Source organism: Pelophylax lessonae (genome assembly GCF_965119305.1).
Source record: "Pelophylax lessonae genome assembly, chromosome: 10".
NCBI classification, from domain to species: domain Eukaryota; kingdom Metazoa; phylum Chordata; class Amphibia; order Anura; family Ranidae; genus Pelophylax; species Pelophylax lessonae.
The window spans coordinates 148,622,420-148,649,633 of record NC_138777.1 but is presented as its reverse complement, the minus strand read 5'-3'; the positions used below and the strand labels follow the sequence as shown (position 1 = coordinate 148,649,633).

Here is a 27,214-nt window from a genome sequence, read left to right as displayed (position 1 = left end):
CAGAGGTCAGTAGTTGGTAACACAAATTTCAGAGTTCACAACTAGTTTACATAGTTAGTGAGGTTGAAAAAAGACACCAGTCCATCCAGTTCAACCTATGATGTGTGTGTTTGCTGTTAACCGTACATTGTATACCCCTGTATGTTGTGGTCTTTAAGGTGTCCATCTAATAGTTTTTTGAAACTATCAATGCTCCCCGCTGATACGACTGCTTGTGGAAGAGAATTTCACATCCTTACCGCTCTTACAGTGAAGAACCCCTTACGCACTTTAAGGTTAAACCGCCTTTCCTCTAGTTTTAGTGAGTGGCCACGTGTCTTATTGTATCTCCTTACTCTGAATAGTTTGTTCCTTATGCTAGGGTCGCCAGTACAGTATTTGTACATTGTTAGTCAGACTTCAGTAGTTTGTAAGGCAGAGTTCTCCGCCTTACAAAATACTGAACTCTGTGGTACAATGTACTGAACTCCGCACTCTGCATTACAGAATACACAACTCTGTGGCTACAAAATACTGGATGGTCTAGCATGGAACGTTTTTTGTAAAGAAAGGCTTCAGTAAACAGCTCTGAATCTCGGCCATCAACTTCATCATCCACAAGTACCTCAGCAGAGAGGGTAGTGGAGGCTAGCATTAAGACAAGGAAAAGACAGTATGATGACAAATACCTGTCATATGGTTTCATCTGTACAGAGGATTCATCATGCCCTCTCCCTATGTGTGAGATACGTGGTATGAAATTATCAAATGAAGCAATGATTCCTAGCAAACTTAAAAGACACCTGACAACAAATCATCCATCACTAGCCAGCAAGGGACCAGAATACTTCATTCGACAAGAGCAAGTCATGATGAAGAGTATAAAAGTGTAGAGAAAGCACTGGAGGCTAGCTATTTAGTGGCCGAGATAGTAACCAAAGCTAAGAAGCCACACACAATTGCGGAAACAGTCATTTTGCCAGCATTCACAAGTATCGTCAACAAAGTGCTAGGCCCACAAGCAGCAAAAGATATTGCAAAAGTTCCACTGTCTGATAGTACAATTGGAAGGCGAATCAATGACATGTCTACAGATATTGAAAACCTGGTATTTGAAAAAATCAAATATACTGGGAAATTTTCCTTACAAGTTGATGAATCCACTGACATAAGTGGGCATGCTCAGCTCTTGGCAAATGTTCGATTCATAGATGAGGACCATTTTAGGGAGACTTTTTTTTTTTTTTTTTGCAAACCGATACCTGAGAAAACAACTGGAGAGGAGATTTATCGTGTGACAACAGAGTTTTTTGAACAGGGCAGATTAAGCTGGAAGAACTGTATCAGTGTCTGCACTGATGGCGCTGCTGCCATGATGGGTAGTGCCAAGGGCTTCATCAGCAGAGACAGAGTTCAGAACCCGAGCATGCGAAGCACTCACTGCTTTCTTTACAGGGAGGCACTAGTTGCCCTTAAAGTCATGTCTTTTCAATTCTGTGTGCAGAAATGGGAGCAGAACATCACAGCTTGTTACACACCGCAGTCCGCTGGCTTTCACAGGGAAAAGTCTTGGACAGAGTATGTGAGTTAAGAGAAGAAATCAGAACATTTCTAATAGGACAGAATTCTACATATGCAGAATTGATGGAAGACACGCAATGGTGTGCAAAACTTGCATACTTGGCCGATATTTTTAGACATTTGAATGAACTAAATGCTAAAATGTAGGGTAAAGAAAATCTCACCTCGTCTGACAAATTACGTGGCTTCAGATCCAAGCTGACACTCTGGCGCTCCTTTGTAGAACAGGGCAGTCTTGAGATGTTTCCCCTGTGCAATGCACATTAAAACGGCAGTACACTTTCTGATCTTATTTCTCAACTAAAGATTTAGTCACTATTTTTCATCGGAAGCTTTTGCAGAGTTTGACTGGGTCCGTAACCCTTGGAGTTCATGTGCACTGGAAAGCTCAAAAGACTTGCCACTAGCGGCACAAGAGCAACTGGCAGAGATAAGGGAAGATCACACATTACAAATAAAATTTCAAGATGTGGCTTTAAAATCAATTTTGGATGTCATTGAATAGTGAGTACTCAGTAGTTTCAAGTGCCTCCATTACAATTCTGCTACCCTTCTCTACTACGTAGGGCTGTGGACCAGGAGCTCCGTGTTTGTCTCTCATCCATTCTTGAAGGAATAGAGTGGTTGTGTGGATCATTCCAGGCTCAAGTATCCTATTGACATAACAATTACATTTTTACGACATTTTTGGTTGGTGTGCCTCGAGATCCTGCCAGACTGTAAAGGGTGTCTTGGTTGAAAAATGGTTGAAAAACACTGCTATAAAAAAAACAGGGACACATGTGCAGGAGGTCTTTGGCTGAAAGCAGAATCCCGGAAGGAGGGTGGTGGCTGCCTCCTTTTCTGAAGTAGCTGGTGTATGGTCACGGGCAGTCGGCCTGGTGAGCCAGAAGTGTGGAGCTGAACCCAGAGGTCCAGGAGAAGCTGACTGGAGGAGTTGAGACATTGCAAGAACCTGGAAAGCAGTATCGTGAGTACGGAGGATCCTGCCTAAGGGCCTGCCTAGGAAGGGGGCCACTCTGGAGTAGTGTAGTCAGTGGACAGGTGTCAGCTGGAGGAAAGGAGAGAGGGTTCTAGGTGTGTGCCCTGAAGAGAAATACCTAAAGGAACATTTACCTCAGACTTATCTAGTGGCAGGATGAAGCTGCGGCCTTGCCGCATTCTCAATCAGATGTCCTAAGCATTGTGAATAGTTCAATTGTTGGGAGTATCCCCCTCAGCCCTTCTCCCATCCCAATATAAAATAAAACCCTATAAACAGCAACCCCTAGACTGTTCATTGACTGAGCCAAGAAAGTAAAGTGTTAAGATTTCTGCATGCAGTTGCTACGGGTAACCCAGGGGAATCCAAAAGTGTGAACAACCAGCAGCTCTTAAGGGGGCAGTGCTACACACACATCTCAAGAGGGATTGTGGTCCACTCTTCTTTACAGGTCATCACCCCTACAGTCAAGCATGGAGACTGACTTTGCTGCATTGAGGGGCCAACGGACAAGACCATGTATTGCAAAATCTTGGATGAGAACCTTCTTCCTTCAGCCAGAAAACTAAAAATGGGTCGTGGATGGGTCTTCCTGCATAACAATGACCCAAAACATATGGCCAAAACAACAAATTAGTGGCTCAAGAAGAAGCACATTAAGGTCATGGAGTGGCCTAGTCAGTCTCCAGACCTTAATTCTATAGAATATTTATGGAGGAAGCTGGAACTGAGTTGCCAAGAGACAGCCAAGAAACCTTAACCACTTAAGCCCCGGAAGATTTTACCCCCATTCCGACCAGGGGGTATTTTGCGATTCGGCACTGCGTGACTTTAATGGACAATTGCGCGGTCGTGCGACGCTGTACCTAAACAAATTTGGCGTCCTTTTTTTCCCACAAACAGAGCTTTCTTTTGGTGGTATTTGATCACCTGTGCGATTTTTTTGATCACGCGCTATAAACAAAAAAAGAGCGTCAATTTTGCAAAAATAACAATATTTTTCACATTTTTTTATATGAAATTCCCCCCCAAAAAAATGTAAAAATCAAAATTTTTTAACATTTTCGGCCAATTTGTTTTATGCTACCTATGTTTGGTAAAAAAAAAAAAAATCGCAAAAAGCGTATTTTGATTGGTTTGCGCAAAAGTTATCGCGTTTACTAACAAAGGGAAAGATTCTTGTAATTTTTGTTGTTTTTTTTTTTAACGCGTAATGGCGGCGATCTGCGATTTTTTTTGCGGTACTGCGACATTGGGGCGGACAGATCGGACCCTTGACTGACATTTGTGACACTTTTGGGGTTACCAGTGACATTTGTACAATAATCAGTGCTATACATATGCACTGTTACTGTAAAAATACACTGGTAGTGAAGGGGTTAACTTTATTTGGGAGGGAGGGGCTGTGTGTATCCCTAGGGGCGTGCTTTCTACTGTGATTGGCTGTGGCTTGAGCTGTAAGGACACTGATCAACGGATCTACATACTAGATCTGTGTGATCAGTGTCTTTACAGCAAGGAGAATGACAGGTGGCTTGTTTACACAAGCTGCCTGACTTTCTCCCTCTCCCCCGCCGATCGCAGAGTGACCGGCGGACATCGGGTCCGCTGGTCACACGCGCGGGGGGGGTCCGCTGGTCACACGGGGGCACGCGCTCACTCCCTAGACCCTCACAAGCTAGTGACGTAGCCCTACGTCACTTTGCCTGTGAGAGGCTGACTGCCGACGTAGATCGGCGTTAGGCAGTCGGCAAGTGGTTAAGGATTTAGAGAAGATCTGTAAAGAGTGGACCAAAATCCCTCCTGAGATGTGTGCAAACGTGGTTTGCCAACAAGGGTTTCTCCACCAGGTACCAAGTCATGTTTTGCTTGGGGATCAAATACTTCTTTTACTTACTAAACTGCAACTTAGTTTATAGAATTTGTTTTATGTGTTTTATCTGGATTTTTGGTTGATATTCTCTATCATTTAAAAACACCCATGATAAAAATTATAGACCATTTCTTTGTAAGTGGGCAAACTTAAAAAATCTGCAGGAGATCCAATAATTATTTTCCCCACTGTATAGATGAATGTTTGGGCATTAATAGTCTTCACTCAAAAATAACAGGAAGTAGATCTATGAATATACTGTATTACCATAATAACCTATCTCAGATACCTTCCAGTAAGGTCACTTGAGGCGCTTTTAGCCATGCAAACCATATTTTCTAATTTATTGGGGCATCCTCTTTTTTGATGCGTCAATTTTTGCCCAAAGAGAGACATTAACCTTCTTAATCTAATCATCCACTGTTGGAGGGGTCGGTGAAAACAACTTTCTAGCCACTAACTCTTTTGCCAAAAACAGGAGACAAGTAATAGCCAGCATTGAAGAGTTATTAAAACCTTTTTTCAGTTAGGGCACCCTTTAGAATTGTGCACAATCTCAAGGCATACTAGTCTGAGGGCTCCTTCACACCAGAAGGTACGTCGAAGAGCGTGCTTTTTGCATTTTTTTTTTGGCTGCTCTATGAGCATGAAACACAAAAAAGGTGCTAGCATCATTTTTAAAACTGTGCAGCACCAAAACATATGGTACTGCAGTACTATAGGTTTTAGCAGGCAAAATGCATTTGCTAGATGCGTGGGGGTGCCATTATGAACTAATGGAACCTGCACGCGTCTGGAAAAGGCAGCAGATTTTTGTGTGATGCAGGAAAACGCACAATTTCACAAATGTTACTGCACTGCACCTGATCTTCCCTGAAAACGTCTCATTCAAGCACAAATGTTTGTTACCCTTCCACAATTGTTTCCTCCGTATAAACCCCAGCTTCCAGAAACTTACAGGTGGGAACTGGCTACAGGTGACAACAGCAGAGAGAAGCAATGAGGCGGAAGGAGGTGTGGGTTGTGCTCTCCCCACCCTCACCATCCTCCCCCAGAAGCTGAACTTCAGGTTTGATTTTTTATTGCATTTTATTGGTCCAATTTGGACCTACAGTATCTCACAAAAGTGAGTACACCCCTCAATATTTTATTATATCTTTTCATGTGACAACATTGAAGAAATTACACTTTTCTACAATGTAAAGTAGTGAGTGTATAGCTTGTAAAACAGTGTTAGTTTGCTGATGTTAGGGAGTGCCAATCCTCCTTGACCTAAAGGTCTAACTTTACTCTTGGTGAGCCTCTTTTCCATACCAGCTCCCGAAATAATGCATCAACAATACAAAACCAAGGAGTGGGAATCAAGATGGGAGCATTCAGTAACAAATATGGCAACTGGCAGAGCCAGGTCATTTTAATTTAGTTTGCACGGCCAGCCACTGAAAGTGGGAGGAGGCTCCAACTTTTACACTTCTAGTGCAAACTACCAATCACTGGAGTCAGATTCAAGGTCAAATCATCCTTGAGGCTGGAAGAGATAATACCCAAATAACGTAAAACCTGCACCATCAGGCAGGGGAGCCCTTAGGGGATCTAATGGAAGTAACATTAACTTATCCCAATTTATATCTAAACCTGAGAAATAGCCCAATCTGCGTATTAAAGACATTAAACTAGTTAATGAGGTAGTAGTAGCAGCTCTAAAAAACAATAAAGTGTCATCATCGTATATTATACATTTTTCCTCCAAAAAGCCTTGTTTAAAACCAACAATCTCAGTAGATTAACGTCCTATTGCCAAGGGTTCAATTACCAGGGCAAATAGCAGGGGTGACAAAAGAACACTTCTGTCTTGTATACCAGGTAAGATAAAAAGAGAAGGAGCGTTGCCAAATAATTGCTATAAAGGCAGATGGTTTAAGATACAAAAGTTTTTTCCAATTCATAAATTCTGGCCCTAACTCTCATAAAAAGGACCAGTCAACAGTATTGAAGGCTTTCGTTGCATCTAAAGATAGAAACAGCTCTATTTCCCATTTCCTCTGATGGCTTTTAAGAAAAACTCTAAAGAATATTAGTAGAAGTAAAGTGCTCTGGAATAAATCAAGACTAATCTTCATTAATCAGTTTGAGCATAAATCAGAGACGTAACTAGATCCTTCAGGGCCCCGATGCAAGAAAGAGCCCTTTCCACCGAGCCCAGGGCTAGTGTTGCTACCTTTTCTTCAAACCAAAAGCAAATACTTTAGGGGTACACAGCTATTTTTTTTTTTGCAGTATACACTATGTGTCAGGGAACAAGTCAAAGAAGACTTGCCCAGAGGCCTGGCATAGTGGCCAATACCCAACATGGCCAGTGCATGCCACCCACGCTAGATTCTGATGCCCTCTGGCCTTTTAAAGAATGACTGATGCTCACAGACGCCAGTGACTAGTCTTCAGCCTCCTGATCCCGGTTACCCTGTGTGCTTATGCTTCTGAACTACCAGTTACCAACTCGACTTACTCTTGGATACCTCTCGTCTTTTTCCTGGCTCTGACCTCAGCATGTCCAACGAATCTGCACCGGTCAGGTCATGTGTATGACCCCGGATTGCCTGACCAGGTCTCTGATCTGTCTGCTTCCACCAGCTCCTTGACCTTAACTACATCCTCTGACAAAGCCTCCTGTTTACCCTGTCTGCTGTGATCCTCTCAAGGTGCTTACCTGCTGTACTTTCCTGCTGTGACCAGCACGCTGCTTCATTCCTGCTATTCGCTGCCCACAACACCGTCAGCGTTCCTGGGTCCCACTGCTCCTCTCATTTGGAGTCTGCCTGAAGGCTGTTCACCACACCAGCAATTCACACCAGTGCTACAGCTGGCAACCCCTGCTTCTTTCAGCTTAGTGATGCCCATTACCATCTTCAGAGACACCGAGCACTCAATCACAAGGAGAGCCCTCTCAGCATTTCAGCTTCAGGACCAGGTACGTGACACTATAGTAGCATGATTTCACAGCCGCATTTAGTGCGAACCAAAGAATACGTAGCCAAAGGACGTTGAACGAAAACCGCCAAGGCCGAAAACCTGGCCCATTATGGTACCCAAGGCCAGAAGCTGCTCAACACCTCGATGGAGGAAGGCCAAATTCCGAGCTACCAAAATGAGCAGGGGTGAAACCCAAGAGATTCACACCAAGCAAAATACACTCTTCTAATGGGAAGGAAAAAATCTTCCTAAAGGTAGATTTGCTAGCTTCCAGCAGCGTGGGAATCACTGATTCAGACAACCCTCTATCCTTCAGCACCTGGCTTTCGCTAGCCAAGCCGTTAAGGCCAGAGACTGTAAAGCAAGATGAAAGATTGGCCCTTGGCACTAGGATGGCCAAAACCCTTCTGCCTTGATCCTACCTACGCAGGAGTCTTGGAAGAAGGTCTAGAGGAGGAAAAGCGTATATCAGACAATACTGGCTCATATGAGCCATCTATGGCATCGGCCAGAGAATCCCGAGACCGTGCCACAAACCTAACCACCTCTGGAGTTCCCAACCGGAGACAACTGATAAAATACCTCTGAAGAAAATGTCCAGTATATTGATCAGTAGTCTGGATTCTTCCGGAGCCCAGACCCCCTGAGCACAATCCGTGCCGAAAACGTCACCCCATCCAGACACTGGCATCTGTGGAGACCACCGTCCAGTACAGGGGAAGGAAAGATTTGTTTTTCCCCGTCAAAGCGCCGGAGAGCGAAGTCTCTGAATCAGGGACCCTCTCGTACCCCTGGTCAACAGGATCCCAATGTCTAGAGACTGTGGATTCTCATCCCACATGACAAGAATATTTCTTTTTGTAGAGGTCTTGTGTGGAACTGTGCAAACTGAGCCGCTTCGAAGGTAGAGACCATCAGACCCAGCATCCGCATGCAGGTTCTGAGAAACGACCGACTGCTGGACAACAGGAGTCGAATGACATCCTGCAGCTTTTGGAGCTTGTCTCATGGGAGGAACGCCCTGGCTGAGGCGGAGTCCAGAGCAGACAAAAATAGTCCAACTTGGTGGACGGAACCAGAGTCGATTCCTGGAAATTTAAATTTCCAACTGAACTCCTGCAGAGTCCGCACAGTAATCTCCCAGTTGTCTGTCATAACAGTCAGAGACTCTGCTCGCAGAAGATCATCCAGGTACTGCAGTACGGCAATTCCCCACTGGTGCAACATCAACACCAGAGCCAACACTTGTGAAGACCCGAGGAGCTGAGGCAAGACCAAAGGTTAATGCCACTGATAATGCTCCTCACCCACGGCAAAGTGGAGGAAGCGCGGATGACCGTCATATCGGAATAGGAAGGTAAGTGACCTTCATATCGATAGAGGCAGAATATCCTCTTGATGTAGGGATGCCACTACCATACAAATAGACTCCATTCAGGACATATGTACCGTACAAAGCAGTTTGAGGTCCAAGATTGGAAGAACCGTGCCTTCCTTCCTAGGAACTGTAAACAAGTTTGAATCAAACCCATTAAAGAAATGGTTCAATTCTGAAATAGGAACAATCACCCCATCTAGTAGCAAGTCTTGCACGGCCACGAGGAGACCTCGTAGGCAGTCCAGGGATATCTGTAGGTTAGAAGGGAGAACCTCTCTGGAGGATAAGATCGAAAACTTGATCTTGTAGCCGGACCCGAGGCAGAGCTCGTGGACCCACCTGACTGAATCAGGGAGGTCCACGGGTCTGGAAAGAAGCAAAGACCCCCCCCCCCCCAGGTATGGGTGAGAGCACCCCTTCAGGCAGAAGAGGGCTAGTCTGCAGGTCTGGAAAGACCCGCTCTCGACATACCAGACCAGGTCCTCTTGGAACCTCTGGAGGAGGTCCTGAGACTTGATCTTGAGATCCTGAGGAACGAAAAGGCCGCTTATGAGCCAAGAGAGAAAAGGCTCATGACTGCGATGAGGCCCTTCGCCCCTGGCAGCCTGTGAAGAGTACTTTTCCCCCTGAAAGACCCTTAATATTATCCAGGGAGGACCTGAACAAGCGATTCCCCACAAAGGGAGGACCCGATAAAGTCTTCTGGAAAGTCTGGTTGGCAGACCAGCATTTTAGCCATATCATGCGCCGAAGGACCACTGCTGTCCTGGACAACCTAGAGACTAAGGAAGCCGCATCCAGGGAAGCATTACAGAGGAACTGCAAACCCTGGACCAACTGGTCCACCAGCTCCGCAAAGGCAGGGGGAAGCTGTTCCCACCTCCAGATCCTGGTGCAAAACGTTGCACACTCCATCAGAGTCTGAGACACCAAGCTATGGTGAACACCAAACCAGTCAGAGTAACACATGGCGGACCAAATCTTGGCTCTCCTGTCAAAGGGATCATTTAAAGGCCGGAGACTCCTCCACCGTGAATTAAAGTGGATTTATTCGGCTCCGGGAACCTGAGAGTCCCACCACAGGTGGGCATCCACATATTCAACAGAGACTCCCCAAGGGGATGCCAGCTATCGAAAAGCTTAGGCATTGCCATATTGCATTTAGGACTACCCTACTGACTCGCGACAACTTTGTCAAAGTAGGCGGGAAAAGGGAAATCTTTGCCGCTTATGAGGAGCTGATGGTACCAAAAGAGGACCGGCGCCCTTCACCACAGCAGAAGCTGCATCCTTTATATATACATTTTTAAAAAAATTCCTGCCCTGACACAATCAGTGCAGCCACAAATGCCTTCAAAAGTGCAACTGCCATAATAAAGGATCATCCTCCAATCAGAGCACTCGAAGTACGTGGACGCAGACCCAGTAGGGTCGCTAAAAACCAGGCTCACCCCAAAACATAATATTCAAGGAAGGCCGCCGACTGCGATCCCACAAGGGAACGCCGACCAAGGTCCACAAATGGACCACCCATGAGACCCCGCATAAAAACAAGGGGGGGGGGTCGCACTCGGAGCCCTCCATAGAGGACAAAACAGGACAAAGCCCCCATGAAAGGGGGGCCACCAGCATGGTAACCCTCACCCACAAAATAATGGAGGCAAGACTTTCGCTAAAAATAAAGTGCCCCCACAGTGCCACCCTGATCAAGGGAGGTGCCAAGCTGACCATATGGCCCAGCAGGCCGCAAGCCGCGGCCTAAATTTTGTGAAGAAGCAAGTCGCAACTGTACTGATTTCCAGCTAGGCAGATTCCCAAAGGGAGAGTTGGGGGCGCAAACTAGACTCCCTGAGGCCGCCCCCCAAATGGCGGCGCCCACCTGGGCCACATGGCCTAGGAGGCCGCGGGCCAGTAGACTACAAGCCATGGCTTAAATTTTGAGGGCGCTCAGCCGTCCTAGCGCGAGCCCCAGCGGTCCGCTCTGTCAGCAGCCCGGTTAGGTGCATACCCGAGGATAGTAAAACATCCGCTCCCCTATCCCAACAACCGCTGCCAAAAGACCCACAGTGACCATTTAAAAGGGCATGGAGGAGTACTCGGGGATCCAACCATCCTAGGGAGGGGCCCACGTCCACCAAGAAAAACCACCAGGGGAGAGGGGGGGGGGGGACACTACTTACCACACCATGGAAACCAGGTGGGTGCCACTCCACTATGACTCAGGTCTTGACCAGGTCTGGACGTCCTCGCGAGACATTTAACTCACTGGCCAGCCCCTGTCCAGTGGGGCTATGTCACGGCTGACCTAGCGTGGAGCTCAGGTCGGGTCGCACTAGCCGACCTGGACTGGGGAGTCCATAAGGATCTAGAATATCTAGTCCGTCGCCCAGTCCAGCAGTTGATTGTAGTTCTCACAGGAACAGAAAATTATAAAAGAGGAAAAAAAAAAAATCAGTTTAAAAAGAAAAAAATTCTAGGACCAGAGATCCCAGCAAAGAAATAGGTCCTTACTCCCAACTGGCAGAGGCAGAAAAAAACTGAGTGCCTATAGCAGGAAGTGGAAGTATATCCCCTGGGACTGCCCCATAGGCGTGGTAAAGCTTTTTCCTGCCTAGTTTCCTACTCCTGTAGGGGGCAGCATAACCCAATGGTCAAGAAGATTCTGGAGCTGTGTCAGTCAATGAACGAAAGAGAAACATTTTTTTTGTAAGATCTTACCGTAAAATCCTTTTCTCTGAAGTCCATTGACAGACGCAGCCTCATCTTCATTAGCTGTGTGGGTTATGCTGCCACCTGCAGGAGTAGTCTAGGCAGTACATTAGTACAAAGCTTTTACATAACGCCCACGGGGCTGTCCCTCCAGACATAACCCTCACAGACACAGCCTAGCACATCAGTTTAGTTGCAAGCAGTGAAGACAAAAGAAACCATCCACAACAGAGAGGCGGGTGCTGCATCTCTCAAAGGACATCAGAGAAAAAGATTTTACGGTAAGATCTTACAAAAATCTTATTTTCTCTATCATCCATTGACAGACGCACCCTCATCTTGAGCTGTGTGGGATGTCCCAAAGCAGTATAGGCATGGTCGGCCAGAGGATTTCCTAGACCTGGCCACAAACTGCTGAACTTTCCTGTTGAGGCGAGACGCAAACAGATGCACCTCCGGAGTTCCCCACCAAGCAAACAGGGGATGAAACACCTCCGGATGAAGGGACCATTCCTCTTGATCCAACACTTGACGACTCTGGTAATCCACTTGCCAATTCTCCACATCCAGAATGTGGACTGTGGAAAGAGCCGGAACATTGTGTTCCGCCCCAAACCAGAATCTTGGCCACCTTCGTGGCCGCCAGGACACTCTTGGCGCCAACTTGATGATTGATATAAGCCACGCCCGTGGCATTGTCCAACTGTATCTGAACCGGAGAGCCACGTAGCCGACTCGTCCAGTGAAGCAGGAAGAGCTTGATCGCTCTCAGTTCGAGAATATTGATCGGAAAGGAAGACTATCCATCGCCAAAGTCCCCTGGGCACAGAGCTTCCCCCCAGCACTCCACCCCAGCCTGACAGGCTGGTGCTCATGGTTACCACAGTTCAAAACACCAGCAGGAAGGACTGCCCTGGCACAGGGAAAGTGACCGGAGCCAACAAGAAAGAGCCGACTTTGTAAGATGGCTCAAGCGAATCTTCTGGTTCAATGACCGAGGTGGAACCGGCACAATCCCCCCTTGAGTCAGGAGTCTTACCCTTGGAGGATTGAGGAGTACTCTTCCGCCAGTCAAGCCCTTGATCAACTCATCCAAGAAGCCGACAAACACTCTCCCAGAAAAGTGAGGTCAGCTAGGTCTTTCTTAGAAGCTTGGTCAGCGATCTGGACTGTCCAGGAGTCACACAGAGTGGGTCTGAGGATGATTTCTGTCGCTTTAAGAAGCGCAGATCGTGCTTCCCACCACTGATCTCAGCAGTCTGCAGAGATCCCCTTTAAACTATATTAACAGCAGAGCGTGCAGGGATATGTCCGCAGGGACCCCAGTACTGTACCACCTCAGAGAAAAATGTCCTCCTGATCGTTCCAGCAGCATGCAGAAAGACAGGAAATTACCTTGGCCAGCAGCAGGAAATAGAGCACAGAAAGTGATCTCGCCTGAAGGAAAGGAAGCTCAGGGAAAATGTCTGCCCGATACAAGTCTATGGGGAAAAAACTACATTGCCCACACTTTACCACTTCTGGACTGGAAGATTTTCCCCCTTAATGACCAGACCATATTTTGCGTTTCGGCACTGCGTTACTTTAACGGACAAGTGCGCGACACTGCACCTAAATAAAATTGATGTCCTTTTTTTCCCCACAAATAGAGCTTTCTTTTGGCGGTATTTAATCACCTTTGCGATTTTTATTTTTTACACTATAAACAAAAAAAGAGCGAAAATTCTGAAAAATAAATAAAACCACAATATTTTTTACATTCTGCTATATAACATTCCCAAAAAAAAATAAAAAAAAAAAAAAAAAATCGCAATAAGCGTATTTTCATTGGTTTGCGCAAAAGTTATTGCGTCTACTAACTACGGGAAAGTTTTATGTCATTTTTATGACTTTTATTTATTTTTTTTTACTAGTAATGGCGGCGATCTGCGATTTTTTCGATTTTTTGCGGGACTGCGACATTGCGGCGGACAGATCGGACCCCTGACCACCACTTCTGCAAACGGATGTACAGGTTTGCGGGAAGTGGTTAAACAAATGGAAGCTTCCAAAAAAACTCTTCTGGAATGTGAGTTGAAGAAAAGAGACTGTATCCAGGAAGGCTAATAAGTCAGATGGGTCAAAATTAACCATTAATGTAAAAAATCACAGTAGAATTAATAAAATGTATTCACTATTTCTGCGTACGTAAATAAATCCTCCTCAGTCGAAGATTTAAGATGGCAAACCTGAGAGGATTCTCCCTCTGGTTAGTTAGCACCTGACCTGAACTGTTTACAATTAGAAAAATAACTTCTCTGTTCTGCTTTCATCAGAGAAATGTTCCTCATGCGTTTGGATCAATTTAACTTAAAAAAAAAATAAAAATTCAGGCAGAACCTAAGGCTAAACCTGCTCTGTTCCACATTCCAAACAATCTGTCTAACCCTGTAAAGCAAAAATCACTGTACTTACCTATTCTGCAACTGATCTGTTGCGGTCTCACGCTGAACTGTCATCGACAACGGAAGCCCCATAGTGAAGTAACTCTATGGGTGACGTCACTTCCCATTCATTTTTACAGCCGTTGTCGGTCCCCCTGCACAGCTTCCGTTGCTGGAGAAAGGACCAGCTGGGCTGCAGAAAAGGTAAGTACTGCGATTTTTGCTTTACAGGGTTAGATAGATTAGGTTTAGAATGTGGCAGAGAGCAGGTTTAGCCTGGACTAATCCTTTAAACCAGTGGACTACAATTCAGAATAAATTCTGCTTCTGCTTTGGACACTGCACTTAAAAGGTCAGATTCCCACTTTCTAGATTTCACTTTAACAACTTCCTTAATGAGAAGACCCCTAAAAGCTTTGAGGGAGTCCCGCACAACTGTAACCAGGGTCAAATCCTTATTTAACCAAATTCCTCCAACATAGGTACACAGGTTCCAGCTTTGAAAAGAATGTAAGCCAAAAGGGATTTAATTGCCAGTCAATCGATTTGGGTTGATTACTCATTGGTTACTATTCACAAAAGAAGAATGATCTAATAAACCACGTCATAGAAAATTGCATTTAAAAAAAACAGTAGAAGTAAGAGAGCTATTCACCAAGACAATTCTGGATTGTAGAATTACATATGCAATACATTTTGACACACGTAAGCTGTGTTTTATACTAAAAATTTTATTATTGAAATCCTTTCAATAAAAATCGTTGACAAGAAAGTAATAAATAGAGATGAATAACATGAACAGAAAAAGACCAGAAATAAATATGCTATACAGGACAATGGATTTACCAAGAACATCCTTCCTAAGCTCATTCCTTTATACTGACTGTCATACCGACATACCTACCTGATATATTGGTGTTTAAGGTTAGAATATAACATACGTATTTTCAAACAGCATTCCAATTTCTTGATGGTTTTACATGTAGAAACAAATCATATTCAGGAATCATAAGTGAGGTTACAGTCCAATACTGGGTGAACCTGTGTTACCAGTCCATGTCATTGGTCCCTATGTGTGGTCCAGGCTTTGCCCGTTTACAGTGGGCATACCCCTAAATTGGTCTTCAGGGTCTGGGTTCCATAGGGATAGACCATGGCTCTGGACCTGTATAGAGCACTGCAGGTAACCACACGTTTCACTTAGTGCCAAGGTGAGCACCAAAGAAGTATACAGTGCCGGAAACAACATTACAGGCGATCCCCACAATGTGGGGTCCAGGTATGGCTCCCAAGGTCTTACTGGGGTTGCACTAATCCAGATGCACTGCTGTATTAGAAGATAGTGAGGAGCTGATTGATGATTGAAAAGTAAAACAATAAAATAGTTAATCATAGAGTGACTTAGTGAGTCTATCATCTAAGCAAAAAACTGATCTCAAAGATCGTGGAGTACAATTACAGAGGTACACCAAAAGGGCATGTCCAGAAAAGCTTTGCTAGTGTCCAATCAATTGAAGGTAGCAGCCTATAACCCAGTGTCTATGAATATCCAGCCTGTGTCTTGAACTGAAGAATTAAGCTAAAGGAAATACTGTATAAAGAGTATAACACATGCCACTGCAAAGAGAGCAGTTTTGTTAGAGTATGCTGGTATAAACAGTGCACACACTCTTTGAAAACAGAAGCTACTGGAAAAACAAATATAATAACTGTCTTTTGTGTACAAGAGAAAACATTAAATGTCAGTATACTCACTGTCTCTGTATTCGAGTAAGTATTGCAGTCAAAGCACACTGTACATCTGACGAACATGTTATACATACACATGACTTCTGCTGCTGCTGAAACAGGCTCGAGACAAACTGAAATGAAAAAGTAAAGATAAGGGAAAAATCTGCTGTACTCATTGCTCAAATTTCAAGCATACATGGAAGAATTTACAAAAACTAGAGCAGACAGAAATGTGGAGCAGATGTGCATAGTAACCAATTGGCTTTTAGTATCAGGTCATTCAGTTAAACCTGATAGTTTGCCATGTACAGCTGCTTCAGGTTCTGGCTGCTCCAGTCTTAGTAAATTCCTCTCACTCTGTTCTACATGTTAAACTTAACATATACTGAAAATATGGGGGGAAGAGCTAGATAAAAGGGAGACGTGCACATATCTCTACTTACTATTGTCAGGCACACTTAAATATACAGGGATAATAAAAAAAAATATAGTGTCAATGCCATAAGCGTAATCCCCCACTCTGTGTATCAACATATACAAATAAATAAACTGCAAAGTTCCACTATTTCATCTATGCACCTTGTATAAAAAACGCATTCATAAAAAAAAAAAAAAAAAAAGGACAATATTTATTTTAACTGTGTCCATTTGTGTTTTCCCCCAAACACATACGTTTTGCCATGTACGTTATCACCACAAGTGTAACAAATCCTCCACCACTTTGCACTCACCAAATGGTAAGCTACAAACATAAGCAGCAAACAGCGTATAATGATGTTTTATGGTTTCGCCTTTCTCATTTCAGCTCCAGGCCCCATCTGGCAATCCCAGGTCATCATACTCGTCACCAGGGGCAGTCGCTGGCTAAAAATGACTTCCAGTTTGTCCTCAGTAGGCTCTCTGGACACCAACAGTAGCCTGATAAAGTAACTAATCAAAGATCTGAATGAAATAAATTAAATCATTTTCTTTGATATTCATCTTCCATAAAATGCCTTAAAATCTGCAACTAGTTGAGCAGAAAAGAGCTTGGAAGATGTGCACAGGTAAGCAAAGTGTGTAAGGTACTTGCCGAAGATGAAATCTTGTAGTGCCATGTTTGCCAAATGGAAGGGTTCCTGATGAACAGTAAAGTGTGCACATCTTGGAAAGAAGCTCTAAAAGAGAGGCACACTGAAGAGAGCATGTTGAGAACAAACAAAAATTTTTGGTTGGCAGCATACATATACAGTATGTGAACTGCCTTAGTTGCCAAAGGTTTTCAATTCTGTTTAACCAGTCTTGTGATCCAAGCAACCCTGTCTAAAGAGCCACAGCCATAGTCAGTCAAGTCCTTGATTTCCACTGCCATGGCAGCTCAGCTATATATATATATATATATATATATATATATATATATATATATATATATATATAAAATATTTTTTAGCAGAGACCCTAGAGAATACAATTGTGGTCATTACAATTTATTAGACCACGTTATTTGTGCACCGTTTTTTTTTTTTTTTTTTTTAACGCTATTTTTTGGGGGAAAAAATACACTTTAATGGATTGTAATGTATAAAAATACATTATATAACCCAATTTGTTGGTGAAACATAAAAGATGATGTGACGCCGAGTAAATGAATACCCAACATGTCACTCTTTAAAATTGTGCACATTCATTAAATGCCGACAAACTATGATACTTAGAAAATCTCCATAGGTGACGTTTTACAACAGAGGTCTAGAACTAGAATTATTTCTCTAGCTATAACGCTTGCAGTGATACCTCAAATGAGTGTTCACCATTGCGTGTGAACATTAAGGGAGGGTGGCCTTTAATAAAAAAAATATTTTGTTGAAATATTTTATTTTTAAACTGTCCCTTTAATTTTTTTTTTTTTTTTGATCGCTTATTGAGGTCACAAGAACTGTAAACATCCCTTGTGATAACAATAAAGAATGAAAGGTCCTCTTTATGGAGACATCTGGAGTCTTTAAGACCCCAGATCTCTCCTGTACCCTTTTTTTTTTTATTCCATCTTTATTGAGGGCTATAATATTGTGAAAAGGATTGAACAAGAACATGGTCAACCATAGCCAAAAAAAACATTACTTGTAAACGACATGACTATTGGCCAGTATATACAAACAGGTGAAAAAATAAACCAACAGAATGTAAAAGCAATCAAAATGAAAGAAAAAAAGGCAAACCGAGGCTTCCACTGCGGCAACATAGCTGGTAAATCTTCACTATATGAATAGTAAGGCTTCCCTGATGTCAGTGTTCAATCTAGCCCACTCATCTACCCTTGAATGCGTGATGTGGAAAAAAAAAAAGGCTCTGTTTACATGTGTCCTACCAGTAAGTGATGAAATGCTTAAGAGCCGGTTCACACTACCGCGACCAGAAAGTCGCCCCATGAAGGAGCGACTTTTTAGCGCGACTTTGAAGAGACTTGCAAGAGACTTAAATGATAGGCGACTTTGTCTGTGGGGAATGCCTGGCTAATCTTTTTCTTCTTCCTGGAAAGTCTGATCACAGTCGCTTGAAAATAGATAAGGATCCGACTTAGAGGCGACTCCCATTGAAATCTATGTGCACAAGTCGGATAGAGGTCGCCTTGAAGTAGTACAGGAACCTTTTCTGAAGTCGGAGCGACTTCAGTAGTGCAGATTAGGACCGCTCACATTCATTTACATTGAATTTGTAATGACAAGAGACTTGGGGCGACTTGAGGGCACACAAGTCGCGTCCCAAGTCGGAGTAGTGTGAACCGGCTCTAAATGCTTGTTGCTTCCGGTCTCTATGATCTAGCGACAGAACTGCTGGCTTCAGTGCCGTAGAGCACTGCTGAAAGGGGGGGGGGGGGGTGTTGAACCATCACACTGCTTGTAACGGATCCAATGGCTAGTCAGGTCACTTTTACAGCTTAGGGAATCGCCAGCTGTAATTTTGAAGATTTCTCAACATTTGAAGGAACAGACAGCAGGAAATGGAAGTAACTACTTCTTTTGCAACTAAGTCTTTTGGGCCTCATCACACTTGTACGACCTGAAAGTGATGAGACTTTGACGCAATTTAAAGTAACGCCTGTGTAATCTTGAGGTCTATGAACCTCAAGTCGCATCTAAATCAGACCAAAGTAGTGCAGGGACTACTATGAAGTCGCACAGATATGAATGGTACTGAAATCATGGGGTACGACTTGTCATGCGACTTTGCAGTTCCGGATAAGTCGCAGGACAAGTCACGCATGTTAAAGGGGCCTAAAAGATTGCTCATTATAATTTTAAACATGCGCTTTATTTATATCATTTACAGTGTATTTTGAGGAACATTAAACCAAATTCCAGGCAGCTATAAAAGACACACATTACTGTAGTTCTGTACTCCTTAAAATTCCCATAAATATATGTGTTAAAATGGAAGCAGTGTTAGGTACCTAAATTTAGGTTTAAACATTAGGTTTAAACTTTCTAATTAAAGGTGCAGTAATGAAAATATCCCGTGTCTGATCTCTCTGTGCTGCAATCACCAGGTGAAGTGTCTGCTCACCTCCACAGTTAACCCACTAGGGGTATCAGGCATAAGTTAAATACTCCCATCTGGTCTCAGGATTACTTCACATTAGAGATGTTACACCAAAAAAGGTAGCGATAAAAAGAGAATCTCCAATGGGGCAGTACCCACACAACAATAAAAACATGAACCAAAAACCAGCTTCAACCATTAAACTAACATTTATTCAATTAAAACCAGATTTATCAATAATACATCCAAGATGATCACAAATGTAGCTTCAAACTAGGGCTGCAACTAACGATTAATTTGTCTGTCGACTAATCTATCGATTATTTTTACGATTAGTCGACTAATCTAACGATTATTTAAATTTTTTGTTTTTTTGCTTAATCTAGTGTTCTTTTGCTTAATCTAGTGTTCTTTCTTTGATTAGTTAAATAATCCTTTGAATAACTTTACAAAAAATGATATGTACAACTTCTAATATAATATTTCAACTTTTATTAAAGTTTTTCCAAAAAATACTTCAATGTGGTTGAAGTTTCAGTGGCAAAAATAAAATGTAAACAACACTTTAACATCAGGCAGGAATAATGCCATTAATTCAAAACCAAAAGCATTTAAAGTGCCATATAAATTATAAAGCACTGCAGTCAGTGCTCAACAACACTAACTTGTGCAACTGTGCAAAAATACAAGAGACACATAAAGTGCCAAACACTTTAGGGCATCAGGCATGAAAAATGCCATATCTGCCTAACAGTACTTTAACTTCTTTAAACTACAAGTCAGCTCTCTGCCTTCAGGTAATCTTTTGCTGTATTGGCCATTATTTTTGGCCATTACTTTTGCACAGTGTTGAGCAGTGCTTTTGTTGGACTAGTTGGCTCCTTTAAAACTTTGTTACTTTTTAGGTATGTTTTCCATATACAGTGTTTGACCAGTATTTTTTTGGTGTGTGTGTGTTACTTGTAAATGTAAAACATACCTAAAAACTAACATAGTTTTAAAGGAGCCAAGTCCAACAAAAAGCAAGCACCGCTCAACACTGTGCAAATTATAATGGCCAATACTGAGGAAAGATTACCTGAAGGCAGCCAACAGCCATCTTGTAGTTTAAAGAAGTCCAACAATACAACCCAAGAGAGTGCAACAGGTACAGGTTGGGGGCCTGTACCTATAATATAGCATTGCAATGGAGGAAGGTTAGCATATCGACATGCTCTGCAGTTAGGCTTGCTCTTTTTTTAGTCACAATGTTGCCAGCAACTGAGAAAAGCCTTTCAGATGGGGTTGATGTTGCAGGCACACACAAGTAACTCTTTGCCAGCATGGCCAAGATGGGAAACCTCCCTTCATTTTCCTTCCACCATTTCAGCGGATTGTCTTCCTTTGGAATGGCCTGCTCACTAAAGTACATGTGTATCTCATTCCTCACAACTTCACTGTGAATTTCTGGATCTTGGATGTGAGTGTCATCCTCACCATTACTGTGGTGTTCATCTGAATCTTAACCCGAGCAAAGAGTCCAACACAGACACTTGCCTCTTTTCTGAAAGTTTCATGTCTGGACTCATTGCACTGGCTGACTGAACCTGTTCCTCACATTGACGTTGATGTGTTTGCTCTTCCTCATATCTTCTTTTCTCTTCAAGAGCAAGAGCTTGGACCTTGAGGTGAACTTTTAAACTATCCTCTGCTGCCAGGAATTTTAGCTTGCGGAATCTGGGGTCCAGGGCTGCTGCAATAAGACATATATTTTCTCCTCCGTCATCTCTGAATTTAGTTTCCCGCTCCCATCTTGAGGTCATCTCCTGTGCAGCAACATTTTGGAAAGCCTTGACTGCCGCTATCTCGCAAATTGTGCTCTGTATGGATTTCTGGAGGCCTTTTACCAAAGGAGGTAGAGCGGAACCAGTCACATAGGACTCTCCACTCAAGAAAACAGTAGCACACTCAAAAGGCTTCAAGACTTGTTCCACTTCCTCAAGTAAGCTCCACTGATCACGTTTTAAATCCAGGAAGCGCTTCCCTCGTGGTGTGACATCAGGATCGGAAAGTGTGGCAGTCACAGGCCACCTCTGTTCAAGCAGGCGACTGATCATGTGTAAAGTACTGTTCCATCTTACAGATACATCATTTATTAGTGCATGATCAGGGGTACCCATTTGTTGTTGCTTTGCTTTAAGCTTTGTAGTGGCCAGCTCACTTTTTTTAAAATGTTCCACAAGGCACTTCGCAGCCCTCAGTGTCTTGCTGATCTGGGGATCCCTCAGGGCATGGTTGACAACTATCTGCAATGTATGACCAGCACACCTGAGAGAAGAGATGCCAGGATGCTTTTCTTCCAAAATACGCAGAGCAGCGACAACATTTGAAGCATTATCATGAACAACTGCAATTACATTGGCCATGGATATCTCAAACTTCTCAGCTGCTTTTTCCACCCAGTTAGCAATGTTTTCAGCTGTGTGGCGATCTTCAAGTGGCATAGTGGTCAGATTGTAGGATGTAAGCTTCCAGTCTTCATTAATGAAGTGGCATGTGACACCCAAGTATGCCTCTGTGGCAATACTGGTCCATGCGTCTGTGGTGAGAGCCATTTTGGATTTGACATCTTTGATTGACGCTTTCAATCTTTCAAAATTCTCCTCATATTTCCTCTCCATCAGCTTCGTGAAATGGGACCTGGAGGGAAGTGTGTATCCTGGGTAAAATGTGCTGATCATCTCACAAAATCCTTGACCGTCTACAATAGAAAGAGGTCTCCTATCTTTTACAATCATGTTGAGTATGCTATTGGTAAGTGTAATGGCCACTTGGGGTGTGCAAGCAGTGACATCCTTTTTATGAAAGAAAAAATCTTGTACACAGCTTTGCCTCTTCCTGAGGAAAAACAACAATAATAATAATTAATAATAATAATAATTAATAACATTACCAATTTACACATCTATGAATGCTCAGCCTCAACGCTAACAATATTAATTGTATTTTTTCTAGTAGAATTTTGAGATATCCATGGCCAATGTTGTAATTAATAATGCTGCAGACAGAGTGCAGTGACAGTCAAAATAGCTCTCAGGTGTGCTGGTGGTCAGATCATTGCACTCACTGCACTCACTTGTTGTCAATCATGACCTGAGGGATCCACAAGACAGACACTGAGGGCTGCAAATGCAAAATGCCTTGTATGTAGTCCACTCCATTTAAGAAAAGTGAGCTGGCCCGGCCTAAGCAATCATCAGATAGCAATGCAATGCATTAATTAATATTGTTGAAATTAGTAGTACTAGTACTTACAAAGATGGCTCGTCCTTTGTGGTCAGTGCGCCAGGATGTTTTCTTCTGAGGTGCTCATGCATAGCAGTTGTGCTGCCGTGGTACGCCATTTCACTTTTGCAAAGGGAACAGAGGACCATTTTATTTGGCCTCTGCTGAAAGTATTCCCATACCCTTGATGACCGTGATCGGGCTCTCGCTGTCTTTTGTACTGGTGGTGTGCTGCTGGAACTGCTGCTGGAAGCCTTTTGTACTCTGCTGCTGGACGTGGAACCGCTGCTGCTGCTGGCTTTTTCTCCCCCAGGATCAGATGTCGCCATTACCGCTGCTGTTCCGCTATTTTAATGCAACTCGCGTGAGATGCGTGTGACGTCACGTCACGTGCTGACGCGTCAACGCTTTTTCCGCACGTCGACGATTTTTTGTAGTCGACGCGTCGTGGCAGCCCTACTTCAAACCTCCCCACGGCTTGGTACCTCTACACGTTATGCCATATCCTTCATGGCTTCAACTGGAGGAAAAAGAAACCAAGCGGCGTGTGTGGGGGCTATATATATTAAATTGGCAATGATTTACGCCAGGTGATAATCTCATTAGGCATGCTCAGTAGCTCCCGTCAGCCAGGGAAAGTCCGCGCATGCTCAGTATGGTCACTTGTACTGAAAATGTATTTTTCCAAAAAAGGTGAAAAATATAGTTAGGGCCAAAGAGGCTCTAGATGGAAAAGGAATTTAGACTTTAAAACGATGTCTATATCTCATGTAGTGGCAGAAAAACAATACGCTTCTACAACTTCCTGGATCGCGGGTAACATTACTTCCGTGCATGCGCATATAAACCTCGGCAGACCCGAAAAGAGGCGCATGCGCTGTGTAGAGCGGTAGTCACTTAGAAGAACCAAGCGGCACGACTCCGCAAAAATGGCTACGGAAAAGGACATCAGTAATATACATAAATACAGATTGAACAATCATACTTTGCTAAAAGTAATGTAAACAGCACTACAATTGCGGGTATAGCAGTGAAAAGATAATAAACATACATGCCTACACCAAAAAAAAAAAAAAAACTACCCAGACAAACATTGGAATGAATGTAAACATAATGATTCATAAGAGGGGCTAAAAACCATAAATCCATACAGAAATCGATAAAATCTACTGTGTAAATTACATAGGCGTGCGCAGGGGGTGTGCCTGGGCACATCCTAATCACTACGCTGCAGGATGGAGCGTGAGTAAAGCGGCTAGTAAAAATGTAATTTACTGGTGCCTTCCTTTTCCAAATGAACATTGTGAACACAACTAGGTTTACTATGCTTCAGTTTGTGAATGAACAGTAAGCCGCTCAGCACAGAGCACTTCCCATTCATACACTGTCCAGTGCAGCTAAGGCTGCAGAGAAAGTCATGTGTGTTTGAGCTTTGGGGTGCACACCCTAATGCAATAGGCTGCGCACACCTATGGTAAATTACTATGAATAGGTAAGGGTAGATGTAAAGAAAGTAAATAATAAAATTGAATAATAATATTTAATATATATTACTAAAAAATAAAATATAAAAATCTATAAAAATCACAAAGGAAGAGATTAATGAGATAAAAAATATAAATAGAAAAACACAACACAAAGGACATACTAGGTGCATATCCATCAATAACTAACTAGGTGAAGGGGTGGCCTAGTCCCCCACCTACCTAGTTAATGGATCCTATAGGCTTTAATAATTGCTAATAAAACAATTAATATCAAACTCAATGTTTAAACCTAAAGGCTGAAGTGTCTGTAATTCATGGATCCAAAAATATTTGCGTTGGCTAAGGGTGTCAATTTTATTACTTCATCTCCAATGTGGGTGATATTTTTCTATGGCCCAAAACTTTTATAGTGAAGCATCTTTATTATGTGTAGCAAAATGCTTGGATACACTGTTTCGGGTACCCTTTTAAAATAGTTTTGACGTGTTCTCTTACGAGTTTCCAAAATAGGGCGTTTAATGCAGCCAATATATTGAATATTACAAGGACATTGGAGGGCGTATACTACCCCTTCCGTTCTGCATGTAATGCAGTCTCTGATGGTATAATCTTTTCCAGTGGTAGTAGAAACAAAATTAGTTATTTTGATATTCTGTCTTTTGGTTTTAGAACATGCATAACAAGAAACCTTGTTATGCATTCTATCTCAAAGCGTAGGGGCTCTTTTATAGGTGAATCTCCGATTTGTTGGTAATTCCCATTTTAAATGTTTGTCAGATGTCAAAATGGGCCAATGTCTCTTAATTATTTTTTCTATTTTTTTTATGTTGTGCTCCATAGTTTAAAACTATTGGTAAGTTATTTCTCCCTTTTGAAAACATACTCAACACTTATAACATGCCGGACACAGAGAGACCTAATTACCTACTAATTTCACAACACCCAAGGGAAAGGGACTTATTTCCATCCTGTATAATGAATTTAATACACAACCCCCAGATATAAAACTACCATATATGCTAAAATGGGAAGCAGATTTGGACACAGAAATCTCCATAAAAGATTGGGCACTGATGTGGTCCAATTTGCGTAAATGCACTAGGTCACTGTCAATTAGAGAGACAGCGGTAAAATTATTTACTAGATGGTACTAAACACCAGTACAATTTTTTTGCGGACACCCCCCCCCCCCCCAGAATGTTTTAGAGGATGTCCACTTCCTGGAACGCTTTTACACATATTCTGTAGTTGTTCAAGCAGCTTTGGTCTGGATTATTTAAAATCATTGACCAAATGGCAGGTAAAAAAATACTGTCACATTTCCAGTGCATATTATTTCAAAATATACAAGATATATCCCCGCAATTTCTACAGCTAATCCATACAATATGTGTAGCGGCACACTGGACAATAGCCTTACATCGGAAAGAGAACTTTGTACCATTCTCACAAGTTCTAAACAGAATAGAAGAAATAAAACATATGGAATATCTACAACATACCATTAGCAACACTAAACATCTATGTGACCTTAAATGGGATCCTTGGTTTCTATACAAAGCCTCACAAGCTGCTTTAATTTAAAATGAATGCCCGATATTCTATTTTTGTATTATTTATATAAATATATATATATATTTTTTTATGACTTTTGTTACTTATTTGTAATACAGGTATATTGAATGAATACGCAACTAAAATAGGAAATGTCAATGATAATATTCCAAATTTTGAAAACTGTTCATTCACAATTTATAAATGTTTATGTACACATTGTATTTTTGTATTGAAAAGCATTTTTAATAAAAGTTTATAGACAAAAAATAAAAAAACTATTGGTAAGTTATCATGAAAATTATTTTGCATCTCTTTGTCTCTAATCAGTTCTCTATCCATTTGGTCCACCTCACCTTTTATCTGTTTTATGAGAGTTTCTTTATAGCCTTTTTCTACAAATCTCTGTCCCAACCTTCTGTGCTTGTTCCATATAATCTTCTGCTTCAGTACAATTCCTCTTTAGTCGGATTAGTTGACCCTTTGGTATGTTTAGTAACCATGGGGCATGGTGGCAATTTTTAAACGGTGTGTATCTATTCCGATCCACCGTCTTAAACGTTTTTGTGCCAATTATTTTAATGTTGAAAGAGATGGTAAGGTCTAGGAAGTTGATCTGTTTCTGATCATACTCCCAAGAAAAGGAAATATTTTTATTATTCTGATTGAGATTTTAAAAACGAAGAAGTGATCATTTCCTTTCCAAACAATGATTACGTCACCAATATATCTTTTATACATATTGAGTTCCTTGGGTTTAGTCTTATATATTTTGTGCTCCTCCCACTCAGCCATAAAGATATTAGCCACACTAGGTGCAAAACGTGCTCCCATGGCTATTCCTCCAATCTGTTTAAAGAATACTTCATCATGCCAAAAATAATTAGGAGTTAAACTATATTCTAAATTTTCTAATTAATAAGCACGTTGTTTCCTTGTGATAACACTTAAGTGTTTTAAAGCCCATTTTGTCACTAATATTGCGTCTTGGTGTCCTATACTTGTATATAGAGAATGGGCATCTGCTGTGGTTAGTATATATGGTCCTTCTATTGTAAGGCTGTTTAGTAGCTGGATAAGATGTTTTATATCTCTGAGATAGGATTTAGCCTTTTTTGCCAAAGGTTGTAGGAACTCATCTAGATACTGTCCCATTCTGGCTCCCAACAGATTGTATTCCATTAACTATAGGACGACCTGAAGGATTATTCATATTCTTGTGACTTTTGGGAACTGTGTAAATGATCGGAATCCTACATAAATTTGGAACTAGGTATTTTGCTTCTTTCTTAGTGAGAATCCCTTTTTTTCAAACCCTTATCTACTAATTTTTCCAGTATCTCACAAAAGTGAGCACACCCCTCACATTTTTGAAAAATATTTTATTATATCTTTTCATGTGACAACCCGGAAGCAATGACACTTTTCTTCAATGTAAAGTAGTGAGTGTACAGCTTGTATAACAGTGTAAGTTTGCTGTCCCCTTAAAATAACAACACACAGCCGTTAATGTTTTAACAGCTGGCAACAAAAGGGAGTACACCCCTAAGTAGAAATGTCAAAATTGGGCCCAAAGTGTTAATATTTTGTGTGGCCACCAGTTTTTTTTCCAGCACTGCCTTAAAGCTCTTAGGCATGGAGTTCACCATAGTTTCACAGGTTTGACACTAGTCCTATTCCACTCCTCCATGATGACATCACAGAACTGGTGGATGTTAGTGACCTTTCGCTCCCCCACCTTCCATTTGAGGATTTTCCTCAGAT

General features: G+C 42.3%; 1 protein-coding gene across 1 annotated transcript in view; it reads right to left on the bottom strand.

Annotated features, from left to right (window-relative positions):
• PACS1 (phosphofurin acidic cluster sorting protein 1) overlaps nucleotides 1-27,214 on the bottom strand; it is a 550,726-nt gene that overhangs the window by 190,325 nt on the left and 333,187 nt on the right. The window contains exon 15 of the mRNA XM_082271176.1: nucleotides 15,651-15,757. Coding sequence (XP_082127302.1) covers nucleotides 15,651-15,757 — 107 coding nt within the window. The remainder of the gene's footprint in view (nucleotides 1-15,650; nucleotides 15,758-27,214) is intronic.